Source organism: Rana temporaria, chromosome 6 (genome assembly GCF_905171775.1).
Source record: "Rana temporaria chromosome 6, aRanTem1.1, whole genome shotgun sequence".
Lineage (NCBI taxonomy): Eukaryota > Metazoa > Chordata > Amphibia > Anura > Ranidae > Rana > Rana temporaria.
The window spans coordinates 55031978-55045015 of NC_053494.1; the positions used below are offsets into that span (position 1 = coordinate 55031978).

The 13038-nt window shown below is 40.0% G+C and overlaps 1 protein-coding gene across 1 annotated transcript in view; it reads right to left on the bottom strand.

Annotated features, from left to right (window-relative positions):
* OTOA (otoancorin) overlaps positions 1-13038 on the bottom strand; it is a 159808-nt gene that overhangs the window by 101139 nt on the left and 45631 nt on the right. The window contains exon 8 of the mRNA XM_040356824.1: positions 217-320. Within this exon, the coding sequence (XP_040212758.1) occupies positions 217-320 (104 nt within the window). The remainder of the gene's footprint in view (positions 1-216; positions 321-13038) is intronic.

The following is a 13038-nucleotide window of genomic DNA, read 5'->3' on the forward strand; positions in this document are numbered from 1 at the left end:
TAAGGGAGACTCCGCTGTCCTGAGATGCTCTCTCTTCTACTAACAGGTGCAAAGGAGTCCTGCAATGGAGGTTAGTGATCCACAATCTGCTCCAGTGATTCTCACTTTCTTTTCATTGGCTATCCTGTTACTCTGCAGTAACAAGCTGTATCAAAGAACAGGGGAACATATCATCTACACTATCAGCAAAAGGCTGTAAAAGTACTTTACACTCACCATAAACAGCGTATGATTTTTGAAGGGTTTGAGTCATCCACTCATACACAGCTCTTTGGTTGGTAGCGCTCATTTTATCATACAGATCTCTAAACACAGATGACCTAGAAAAACAAGGAAAGAAAGGATAGAATCATAAATGGGGGGCCTGTGCGCCTTCAATGGAAAGCTGAATCACGGATACATTTTAAAGGGAAATGCATGGCGTTAAAAAAAAAAAAAAAAGTTTTCTTAAACTTTAGTTATTTGTTTATTGTCACATAGGGGTTGATTTACTAAAACCGGGTCCGGAGAGTGCTACATCTGGTGAAGCTGTGCATGATAGCCAATCGGCTACTAACTTCAGTTTGTTCAATTAAGCTTTGACAAAAAAATGTGGAAGCTGATTGGTTTTTATGCGGAGCAGCTCCAGATTTTGCACACTCCAGTTTTAGTGAATCAACCCCAATACTGTTGTAAACCTGGTATGTGAGTAGTCATAGAGGCCCAGATTGACAAAGACTTACGACGACGTATCTCCAGATACGCCGTCGTAAGTCCGAATGGCCACCGTCGTATATCTATGCGCCTGATTCATAGAATCAGTTACGCATAGATTTGGGAAAGATACGAGCGGCGTAAGTCTCCTACGCCATCGTATCTTGGGGTGCAATAATTACGCTGGCCGCTAGGTGGCGCGTCCTTGATTTCCGCGTCGAATATGTAAATGAGCAAGATACGCCGATTCACTAACGTACGTACACCCGTCGCAATTAGTTACGCCGTTTACGCAAGACATACGCCGGCGTAAAGATAAAGCAGGTCTCTAGGTGGCGCAGCCCATGCAAAGTATGGACGTCGGAACAAGCGTATCTTTTTACGTCACTTGCGTAAGTCGTACGACAATAGGGCTGTGCGTAAGTTACGTTCACGTCACAGGCATTGAGCCGACGTATCTTTGGGCGTAAATACGACGTGATACTGAGCATGCGCGTGCATGCGCCGTTCGTTCGGCCATGCATCTACATGGGGTCAAGCCTCATTTAAATACAACACGCCCCCTACCAGCCTACTTTGAATTAGGCGCGCTTACGCCGGCCCATTTACGCTACGCCGCTGTAACTTAGGACGCAAGTGCTTTGTGAATACAGCACTTGCCTCTCTAAGTTGCGGCAGCGTAGCGTAAATACGATATGCTACGCACGCGCAACGTAGAGCAGCCGTTTGTGAATCTAGGCCAAAGGGAGCATGTACAATATATGGAGTATAAAAAGTATCCCTTGATAGCAGGCACCAGCTGCAGGCCACTGGAGCAGGTTCATAACTTGGGACTGCTTGCCATAGTGCAGAGCTTGGTGTCTGCACTACATGGGGAAGATAACCATGAGCCAGTCCTTAAGCTCCGGGGGCGGAGTGAAATGCATTGGGGGCATTGCCTGGTCAGAGTCCAGGCTGAGGTTGCCACTCAATTCATTCACTGCAGCAGGACCCCATAGATGTGCGACTTCCAGGGGTCACCCTTCCTTTCTTGTACCTTTGCAGGAGCCAGAATTGGTTCCATCCCCTGTCAGCACTCTAGCAGCAGCTGCGGATGCACTGTCTACACACCCCCTCCCTATCGAGCCTGAGTGACCCACACGCTTTTGCCAGAAACCTCCCTCTGTCAGGATACCTCATGGCCAACATAAGCACTGCCTCAATCTTGCATCCTGGCTTATGCATTTCAAGGGAATGCCCTCTTATTAGAGCCCCTAAGAGATTTTGTATTTTATAGAAGATTGTGATATGCATGTAAACTGTGTACTTTTGTGAGTGCAAGACATTAAATACAATTAGAATTGTATTTTGAATCTTACACTATACTGTTGTGCTCTCTGTTCATTTCACTGGGCCGGATTCAGAAACAAGATACGCCGTCGTATCTCTGAGTGCCGGCTGTCGTATCTATGCGCCTGATTCATAGAATCAGTTACGAATGAATGAATGAATGAAAAACTTATATAGCGCGGCACATGCGAACTGAATCGCCTCTGGGCGCTTGATGTTTCGTGTCTCATGACATCAAAAGAGCAGAGTTTTAATCTGTCTTCTGAAAGTCAGGTGGTTTTCCTCCAACCGAACGCTGGTTGGTAAAGCGTTCCATAGTCTCGGACCTTGAAAAGCAAACCTTCTTTCTCCTTTGGACTTGTATTTGGTTTTTGGCACCTTGACCAGATTTTGGTCGCTGGATCGCAGAACGCGATTAGAATTGTGAGGTTCTATCTTGTCGCAAAGATATTGCGGAGCCTTCCCATGGATGCACTTATGTGTCAGGCAGAGTGCTTTAAATGCAATTCTGTCTTTTACTGGCAACCAGTGAAGGGTTCTCAGCGAAGGTGAGATTGATTCCCATGTCCTTTTCCCAGTCACTAGTCTGGCGGCCGTATTCTGTACGACTTGCAGACGAGCGATTTGGTACTTTGGGAGCCCGAGGTAAAGGGCATTTGCATAGTCCAGTCTGGAGTTACGCATAGATATCCCTAAGATCCGACTGGTGTAAGTGTCTTACACCTTCGTATCTTAGGCTGCATAATCACGATGGCCGCTAGATGGCGCTTCCGTATCGTTACGCAAGGATTATGCAAATTAGGTATTTACGCCGATTCAGAAACGTACGTCCCGCCCGCGCATTTTTTTACGACGTTTACGTTCGACTTTTTTCGGCGTATAGTTACCCCTGCTATATGAGGCGTAGCTAATGTTAAGTATGGCCATCGTTCCCGTGCCGAGTTTTAAAAATTTTACGTCGTTTGCGTAAGTCGTTCGCGAATACGGCTGTACGTCATTTACGTTCACGTCGAATCCAATACGTCCTTGCGACGTAATTTGGAGCAATGCACACTGGGATATTTTACGGACGGCGCATGCGCCGTTCAAAAAAAACTTGAAAACCGCGGGGTCATGGCAAATTTAAATACAACACGCCCTCAACATCCCCATTTGAAAAAAGCAATAATTTCCCCTCGGGAGTTGGTAGTGGTGACAGAAAAAACTTGATCCACTCTCCCGGGACATTTAAGGACCACTTTATCATTGTATCGGCCAGGGCTCCAGTCCTTTAGACAGCTCTTAAACCTGTGTCCCACACAGACAAAGGCATACTCCGTCTCACGGTCAGTCTTTGGGACTTTCAGATATTCCCAGACAGCATCCCTGTACCAGCCCTCTCTAGCTTGCTCAATCACGGGCAGAAGGGCTGGAGGCACGTAGGGATATTCCTATCCGTATTCAGCGGCCACTTTTCGCATAATAATGCGCTGCAGACGGGCCAGTCTAGGCAAAACACAGGGATCTCTGTAAGATGCCGGGGGCAGGGGGAAGAGGTGACAGATACAGAAGACATAATAGACATATGCCTCTAACACGTGTCATGCGATGTGTCAAAACCTCTCCCTTCTCCAGGCGTGTTCTCGGTTCCAAAATATTCAGACATAGGTTTATTTAATTATACAATGTTTTATTCTTCCAACGATATGACAGCAAACAGACAGTTTATGCTTACATTGATTACAGCTGGTAAGAACATCAATGGCAGAGGCATCTCAGAAAAGTTACAGAAGGAGGAAATAGATGTTAAGATGATTTGATCTTTCTTGGGAGAGGGTCCTCCCTCCCCCCATCTCTCCTGCAGAATCCGATGACCCTGAGGCTCCTGTCGGGCCTGGGTGACCCTGGATTTTCCTACCTTACTATGCTCAGCACCTGTATACTTATACAAGTTTAACAGCTAACTAAGCACAATTGGCTTGTTTCCAAAGAAGGTTGCGATGAGCTTTAACGCCCACTTATGTATATTTAAGTAACATCTCCACCCACCTTCTTGACGTAGGACTTTCAAGAATAGATGTGGCCTACACTATACCAGTTGTTCTGTCCTGTAACTACATTGACCTACGTTTGTCCTCAAAGCTATCGTGTCCTAAGCATTGATTCAGATACATTTAAAAAAAAAAAAATATTAATGAATTTAAAATCTAACAATTCCCCCTTAATGCACTGTAATTAACAAACAAAATAAGTGCATTCATCTTAAATAATAAAGGTTTCTGATTCACTTTTTTCCAATATAAACAATACAATTTAACATTTCAGATATTGTACATAAACTTTTTCCAAAATTCTGCGATATTCCTGTGAAATATTTAACCATTTCATTCCTTTAAGAAACTATAAATTATTATATTATTAATTTATTTTAATTTATTCTTCATCTAAATTATGTAATATTAAAATTTTTCTTCCTTTACCTTCATAAATTTTACTTTGTATAACTTCAACCATATCATATAACTATTTATCATAAAGAAGAAATAAATATATTTGATGTATCAAATTATATTACTCTATAATATTAATTAATAAATACAATTTTTTTGCATTTCTTTTGAAATTTCAATAACCAAATTTCTTCAGTATAAGTTTTTTTATACATTACCCTAGACACTGAACAATTATAAACATAATATGTAATCTACTTGTTTGTGGATACATAAAAACATAACTTTCCCATTATTTGATTGTCATATTTTTATATATTCTATCTTTCTTTCTATTTATTTTTCTTTCTTTTTAATCTATTTATTTTATTTATTTATCCATCTAATTTATTTATCTATCCATGACCAGCAAGCAACTCTTTCTTTTATTTATTTTTCAATGTTCCATATTATTTAATTCAACAATAATTCTGTTTAGACACTTTAAAATAATTTTCTTCCACACAAACCTGTATGTTTTTTAACTATATTAATACTTCAAATGTATACTTTGTTATACATTCTTGTAATAACAAACTATCCATCCAACTTTCCCAAGTTATGTGTTCTATAAAAATGAATAAAAATTAATTATTCTATGTGAAATAATAATTTTATGTGTATCAATATGTATTCTTATAAAAGATTTAGAAACCAAAATATAACAACAATTTTTCCATATTTCAAAAAATTCTAAAAATTCCTATATTAGAACTACATTCCAACTCCCCCTTACATAATGATCAATCGATCAATATGTCACTTTTGATGTAAGTCCATATGAATAAATCATTGAAGTTCATCCAAAAATGATGATCCTTGATAACATAATCAAAAAATAATTTTGAAAAAACTAGAAGTAATAACCAAAATAGAATTTTAGTTGTGCTTGTTTCATGGTCATGGAAGTATCCAAAAAATAAAATTACCTTCCCAATTGAAATCTGATATTTCAGTTGGCATTCCTATTGACATCCCTGGTACCTTAAAATCTATAATTCCTAATCATAACTTTAGCTACTGGAATAAATTATGAAACATACTCATAAAAAGTAGAAATCTTATTCAAAACATAATTTCTATTCAAATTTAGCAAAAGCCTAGCCGTATTTTGTGAACAAACTTCTGAAATTCCTATACTTGTACTTTGTCCTATTCAACAGATTGCAAATAACTACATAAGCTAATTTTAAAAAAACATAGAAGAACAGACATTCTTCATCCTGTCATTAACTCAAAAAAATGTAACCAACCCTTACTTTAGAAAAGGTTTTAAACCAAAAATATAACAGGTAAATAAGTCACTTAGTATTTACCTTTTCTTGAATCATCTTACCCTATTAGACTTTAAAATACGATTGTAGCGTTCTATAATATCAGGGTACTAAAGATGATAAGAAACAATAACTTTATCAAATACTAAAATTGCATACATGTCCTTCATCACCTGTCCTATAAAAATGGAAAAAATCATTATCTGATTCCATGGCTGAAAACAACCCCAATGGAGTGTGACAAAGTTCATAACTTAGCTTTCATTAAAAATATATTATTTTTTCCTAGAATTACCTCAATTAATTTTATCAAAAATTAACTAAAAAGGAAAAAACATACTTGTATACTCCTTCAGCAGGTGAAAAAATCTAATATACTCAATCTACACAGATTGCAAATCTCTCAATACTTTATAGTATCAGATCACTCTTTGCCTTTTGGATTGCTCTATAAACATAATAAAACAATATTCAGAAGTTTGATGACAAAAATGCTCTAATAATGAGTAGTTCAAAATTTCTTTCATTAGCTTAAACAAAAAATCAATTAATCAATTTGTCAGTCAATCTGTCAGGTACCTGGATATGCAAAAATAAATATTTTCATTTAAAAAATAACTCTATCCATTATTGTTGGAATCAATTATTTTTACAATGAATTTTATCTTCATTATCAGTCTGTACTGAGACAAAATTTTCATCGTCCCCCTTTTTATTCTGTGACTAAGTATATTTTGTAAAAGTAATATTTTACCATATTATTGTACTTTTCTTTACTATACTTTACTTATAATTGCTTTAATTTTGCAAAAGAACATTTAAGTTGGGTTTTCCTATACCACATGCCCTGTCACTCTGACTGCTAAACAAACAAGTCTTAAGATCACTTTTTCAGTGTAGACAGATATTCAGAAAGTTTCATCTGTGCCAATATAAATATACATAAATATACTGTATATAGATATAAATGGATTCTTCCCAATAAATATCCACTGAAAAATTGATAAAGTAACTTTTGCATGATTAATTTGCATCACTGTGGCTTATCTCGCTGCATAATTTTAGCTTCAACTGACCTTACTTTTTAACATCCAGTTGTCACTCAGACACAAGCTTAAACAAAGCCTTGTGTTGACACCTCATGTTTAAAAAGAACACCTTTAGTTTTATCAAAACAAATGGTGCAAAACCCACGTATTTTTCAAAACAAGTACTTTAGTTTGTAATACCTTTTTAAATATTGTTTCCCATCCATTAACCTTTATTTCAGATTTCTGAAAAAAGATTTAAACACCAACATGTGTTTAGATCCATAGGGGAAAAAACTCATGTCATGACTGACCATCTGCTTAGTAACTCGACCTCCATTTCTCTGTTAATGACACACTCTCAGAGAAAGATCTGTCACCGTCAGTCTTAGCTACCATTCACTATACAATTTGTCTAACCAATCTAATGTTATCGTTTTTACAATTTTTAACCTTTTTTAAAAATTTTAAAGCATATTTGGTTTGTACATCTGCTAAAAATCATTTACATAACAATATAAAATGACATTTCTTGATCATAATAATGACAAAACATTGTTTAGGAGAAAATCTCATGAAACTTCACAGATTAGTTCCAGCCTAATGAACTGTGAATTGGCCAATTTCCTGAGAAAATTCCTCCAAACAAAATTCTCATTCTCATCAGAAATAGTCAATTATAAAAACTTTTAACAATAGTTTTTCTTCTATTTTTGCTAATTTTGGATTGAACAAAACTTTCATATTTTAATATTTTTCTTGGGTAAACTTTAAGTAATTTAGAACAATTTACTACTTTTAATTAAATAACCAAACCCAAGTTTAGAGACTTTTGTAAAAATTGCTCAATCCTTAACTTATTATTTTCTACAACAAAATCTGTAGGATTTTTGTTAAATACTAAATACCTTGTTGTTTACCATTAACTGAATTGTATACAGTTCTTACATAATTTTAATGAATAGTTTTTCCTTTAAACTTCTGCCCCTGTGTGAGCTTTGAATGACATGCAATAACACATTTCTGTTGTTTTAGGGCTAAAATATTAATATATCAATTCCCGAATATTACTGAGATATACTTCTGAACCTTGAGACTTTTAACCATCCCATGTTAACCCACTTATATAAAAAAACATATTTACCCCTTGTTTAGAATGATTTTCCTGTGCACTTAAAAAAACAAGAGATGTAATGTCCTTTAACTTTAGTTTCTTTCGTTTGTTACATTGACTGTCTTTGGTGATTTTTCTTGTTGCATTTTCATGTTGCTGTATCTTTCTTGCTTTTCTTGGAAGAATAATGTCCTTATTTTCTTTGAAGAATTAATTTTCTAACAGTTCTTGTACTGATCCTCTGGCCCGCCTTTCCTTTATCTTTGTTCTTTTTTCGTTTCTTTTTCGTTCCTTTTGGCTCGTGTAAGTGTAACTGTTTATTTAAGCTGTAAAGTAGCCTCAAGTAAACAAATGTAAAGATGCATGCGTAAAAATAATGTCTTTCTCCTTTTTGTGTAGAAAAAGGAATGTATAATGTATAGTGTATTCTTGGACAGTTCAAACATCAAAATCCCGACTTTCATAATAGCTCAACCAAAATACATCTGCCTGTGTATAAATGGTGGCCTGTGAAAATAACGTGAAGCTTTAGATTCTATTTCAACATTTCTTCTGTGAGACTTCTCACCTTTTTTAGAAACTTCTTGGCAGCTTTCTTCACGTACGTAAACGTCTACGATTTTTCGCCATAACCAGAAAAGTCCTCGCTGGATTTTGAATGATATCTTGAACATTCTGTCCAAAATAGCTTAGCCTCGTGTAGGGTTTTTTTTTTTTTTCTTCGTAAGCTTGTAAGCAGACAAGCATTCTAACAGGTGAGAAAAACAAAACAGCGTAAAAACTCACCCTGTGTTTTTTGAGCCTTCTTGTTGTCTGATGGAACACAAACACATTTTTGCTTCTAGGTTCTTTGGTCGCATTTTCCTTCAAGACTTGAAAGAACATCTTTGACTTCATTTCTTCATTTCCATATCCCCCTTTTCAAGGCTTTTAGGAAAAAAAGATGACCAGTATGGCTGGCGTCCGCCAATGTAAGATGCCGGGGGGCAGGGGGAAGAGGTGACAGATACAGAAGACATAATGGACATATGCCTCTAACACGTGTCATGCGATGTGTCAAAACCTCTCCCTTCTCCAGGCGTGTTCTCGGTTCCAAAATATTCAGACATAGGTTTATTTCATTATACGATGTTTTATTCTTCCAACGATATGACAGCAAACAGACAGTTTATGCTTACATTGATTACAGCTGGTAAGAACATCAATGGCAGAGGCATCTCAGAAAAGTTACAGAAGGAGGAAATAGATGTTAATATGATTTGATCTTTCTTGGGAGAGGGTCCTCCCTCCCCCCATCTCTCCTGCAGAATCCGATGACCCTGAGGCTCCTGTCGGGCCTGGGTGACCCTGGATTTTCCTACCTTACTATGCTCAGCACCTGTATACTTATACAAGTTTAACAGCTAACTAAGCACAATTGGCTCGTTTCCAAAGAAGGTTGCGATGAGCTTTAACGCCCACTTATGTATATTTAAGTAACATCTCCACCCACCTTCTTGACGTAGGACTTTCAAGAATAGATGTGGCCTACACTATACCAGTTGTTCTGTCCTGTAACTACATTGACCTACGTTTGTCCTCAAAGCTACCATGTCCTAAGCATTGATTCAGATACATTTATTACGTAAAAATATTAATGAATTTAAAATCTAACAATCTCCAAGTCCGGTTAACACAATGGCGTTGGGCGCCCTCTTTAGTACAGGCACTGCGGCAAGTATTGGGTTGGCGACACTGGTGCTGGATGCACCAACTCCCCATGTTAATTGCGGGACACTTGCACTCGGTGCGCTCTGGCAGGAGCGTTTCTTTCGCCTCCGAGACTTGTTGGCACGGGAACCTCCACCAAACTGAGACTCGGGAAATTCGAACCAGTGATCATCCCCATCACCGGACAATGAATCCAGGTCAGAGGTCTCATACTCCTCCGCAGGCAGATAGGTGCATCCCCCAATAGGGACGTTAGTAAAGACACTTGATAGATTAAAGAAAAAACTGCGCTGATATAAAAATAAGTAACAAGCTGCTACATACAAACAAACAAAGCCAGCAAAATAATAAACAAAAAATGTAGCGCTAACAAACTCAAAATTATATAGTACCAAGTGAGGTAACAACTCTCATAGTATGAGAGCATAAAAATAAACAATTGGCATGGATGAAAGTGACTAAAACAATGCTCAATGTAAAACAAAAAATGAATGAAGTCTATGTTTGAAGATAAGTAGACGTCAGATGGAATAATTGATGCAGGAAAACAGGTGAGCTGCAATCCAGTGATTAAGATACAACAGGTGTGCAAGTTGTCTGTAGAACCCCGTGAAGATCACAATCACATCAAAGTATGAAATAGGTAAAACACTCTTACCAGATGGTGTTGGACTCTACTACCTTATAGCAAAGAGTCAGCCAAACATTGTGGTCTTTGAGAGCCGGGACCACTAGAAACCGGACTTGGATCATATGCAGGGCTGGAACTCCAATGGAATGGATAACAGGAACCCGCAGTACTTGAATGGTGTATTAGCGTCAATGCCACAGGCTCTGAATAGGATCTTTGGACCATCAAACAGGAGATGCAGGCAGAGGACGTGGCTAGAGCTCACAATGAAGCCATGCGGTGGATGATATGAAAATGGAAAAGAAAAAGGAACTCCAATGGTGCAGGTCAATAAAAACCAATAGGTTTATTTGTAAAAGTCATAAAAAATGACAAGGATAAAAGTGATCACGTACAGGGGTAGCAATGTGGGGTGCTCGATGGCAATACCCAGTAAAGACACTTGTTTGGGCAGACAGGCCTCGACCGCAGCCGCGGGAAGCCTGTGCGGGGTCCACTTTGGCAATGGCGCGCCATACGGAGACCACATTGGTAGCCGTAGCCTCCGGTACGGCATCTGTTTGCACACTGGTCACACATTCTGGCGCCTCCTCCTCTGCGGTTACGGTCCCAGCGATCCAGTCCACCTTGTACTCCCGGGGAGTTTCGGTCGGTGGCTCGATTTGGAACAGATAGGCCCGGCACCTCTTGCACCGAGCAAATGGCAGGATCCGGACGGCCAGCTCCGAGCAGCGGGGGCAGGACAGTCCGAGGGCCTCCACGTTTCCACTTGAGAACAGCACAAACTTCCCCAGGGTCCGCATTCAGATCCCGGTATCCGTCAGGGGAACTCCAGCAGTAGCAGCGGGCATTGCGTTGACTCCCAGGACAGACATCGGGGGTCTCAATCTCTCAAAAGGCGGTGAAGGAGCAGACATGTCTGCACGTGTCTCTCTCTCGTGGGCGGGTAATCATTCTGCTGCTTGGTGCCAAACTCGCCCTACATCTCACGCAGGGGTCGGTAACTCCTCCCAGTTGAAGCTCTTCTCTTCTCTTCTTTTGCTACCTGGGTTAACTCCTTCCTCACTGCACAGTCCAACACCACGACAATTCCTGGCTCTCAATGGCAGAATAAAAATCTCACAGTTCCGTTGTCAGAGGCAATAGCCGATCCTGGACGAGCCCCCACATGTAGCCCGAAGGAGCCGCTGGTTATAGATTGGGTGGCATGTTACCTCTGTGACTCCACCGTCTAGGGTGTTGATGAGAGCCAAGCAATGGAATGTCCACACAGCAGATGTAATTTCTTGTGCTTTATTTTACCCAACACGGTAAACAGTAAAACTTGAGGTAGATAGCAAAGATGTATGAGGAGAAGAAATAGCAGATTCAGGCTTAACAGTACGGAAGCAGTCCTGCTTCCAACGATACTTTACTTTCGTCGCTACTCCAGCCAGAGTGGGTATAGGGTACCTTGACAGGCCTCTCACACCGACCTGACAGCCAGAATATAACTCGGAACCTTGAGGGAAAGGATCTCTGCCACAGACCCTCCCTAGAACTCAGATCATAGAGACAATCCTCCTTAGTAGAATTTGGCGACTGAATCTCCCTCAGGTAATTTTCAGTTAGGTTACCTACTGACAGGTGGCTAACCTCCACCCTTTCAGTATCCGGTTACCTTGATCCCAGATGGATTGTCGAGGCCCTGTTGGGTCGCCAGCCTCTCTTGGCTCCCCTCAGGCGGACTCCCCACCGAACAGCTATCTTGCTTGGGATCTTCTCAAAATTGGGGACCCAGTCGAATACTGGGGCCCCGCCACAGCTTCAAATGTTCCGGGCCAACATGGTCCCAGAACCAGGAACACTGCGTGGCACGCGCACCCCGGCCTGGTAGGCCATATCGCCGGGGAGCCGTGATGCGTGGTCACCCTGAAGGTGGGTGCCACACCAGGAACAAGAACCCCGCCTGAATGGCGTCTGCTCCAAAAATACCCTCCCCCAGCATGCCCCGCGAGAGAAACTCCCTCACGATTGGCTGCTGGAAAAAAACACCCCAGCCCGGACTCCGCTGGTGCCACCTGTAACCCCGGGGTGGTACAACACCCCAGGAACAACAAAATGGACCCACAGCACAGCCCAGCTTAAACAGAGGGCCTAACAAATAATTACAGTTAGAATCAGAGTCAACTACACTATGATTATCCCCTAACTTTTAACTGCACTTGGAAGTACACAGGCGCTACACACCTTTTTCCTAATCGATATACAGCTGTCACATGACCCAGATCTTTCCCAGCCTGTCTGCAGGGAAACATAAGCAGGAGGAGCTTCTAGTCCTCTGCTGCTGGTCACATGTTCAAAAAGAAAACAGCCTTTGGAATACAGAGTAAAAAATAAATAAAAATAATATGAATAAACTGTTTTCAATTTTCATACAAATATAAAGTTGAAATTACATCTTTATTTTTTGTGGAAATAACATGGTGTGGGTAGATTTCTGCTAGTCACAGGCTTTGTTACGCCCCTCTAGCCTGTGTCTTAGAATAAGAGGGAAGTGAATCAAGATTTACTGTAATATCCTGTCCCCATTGTGTTTATCTGATTAATGGGGATGGAGGAGGAGGAAGTGTCATTTACCACTGTGTATAGACCCACATGTATAGTCTATAGTCACATGTGCTGCTCGGATGTGATAAGGGGGAAATGCTCAGCATAGAAATTCACTGAAAACTGAGCATGTGCAGAGTTGCCTTAACAGCTGCAAAATCCCTAGCTGAATTAGGGACATGAACAGAAAGTGGAGATAGAG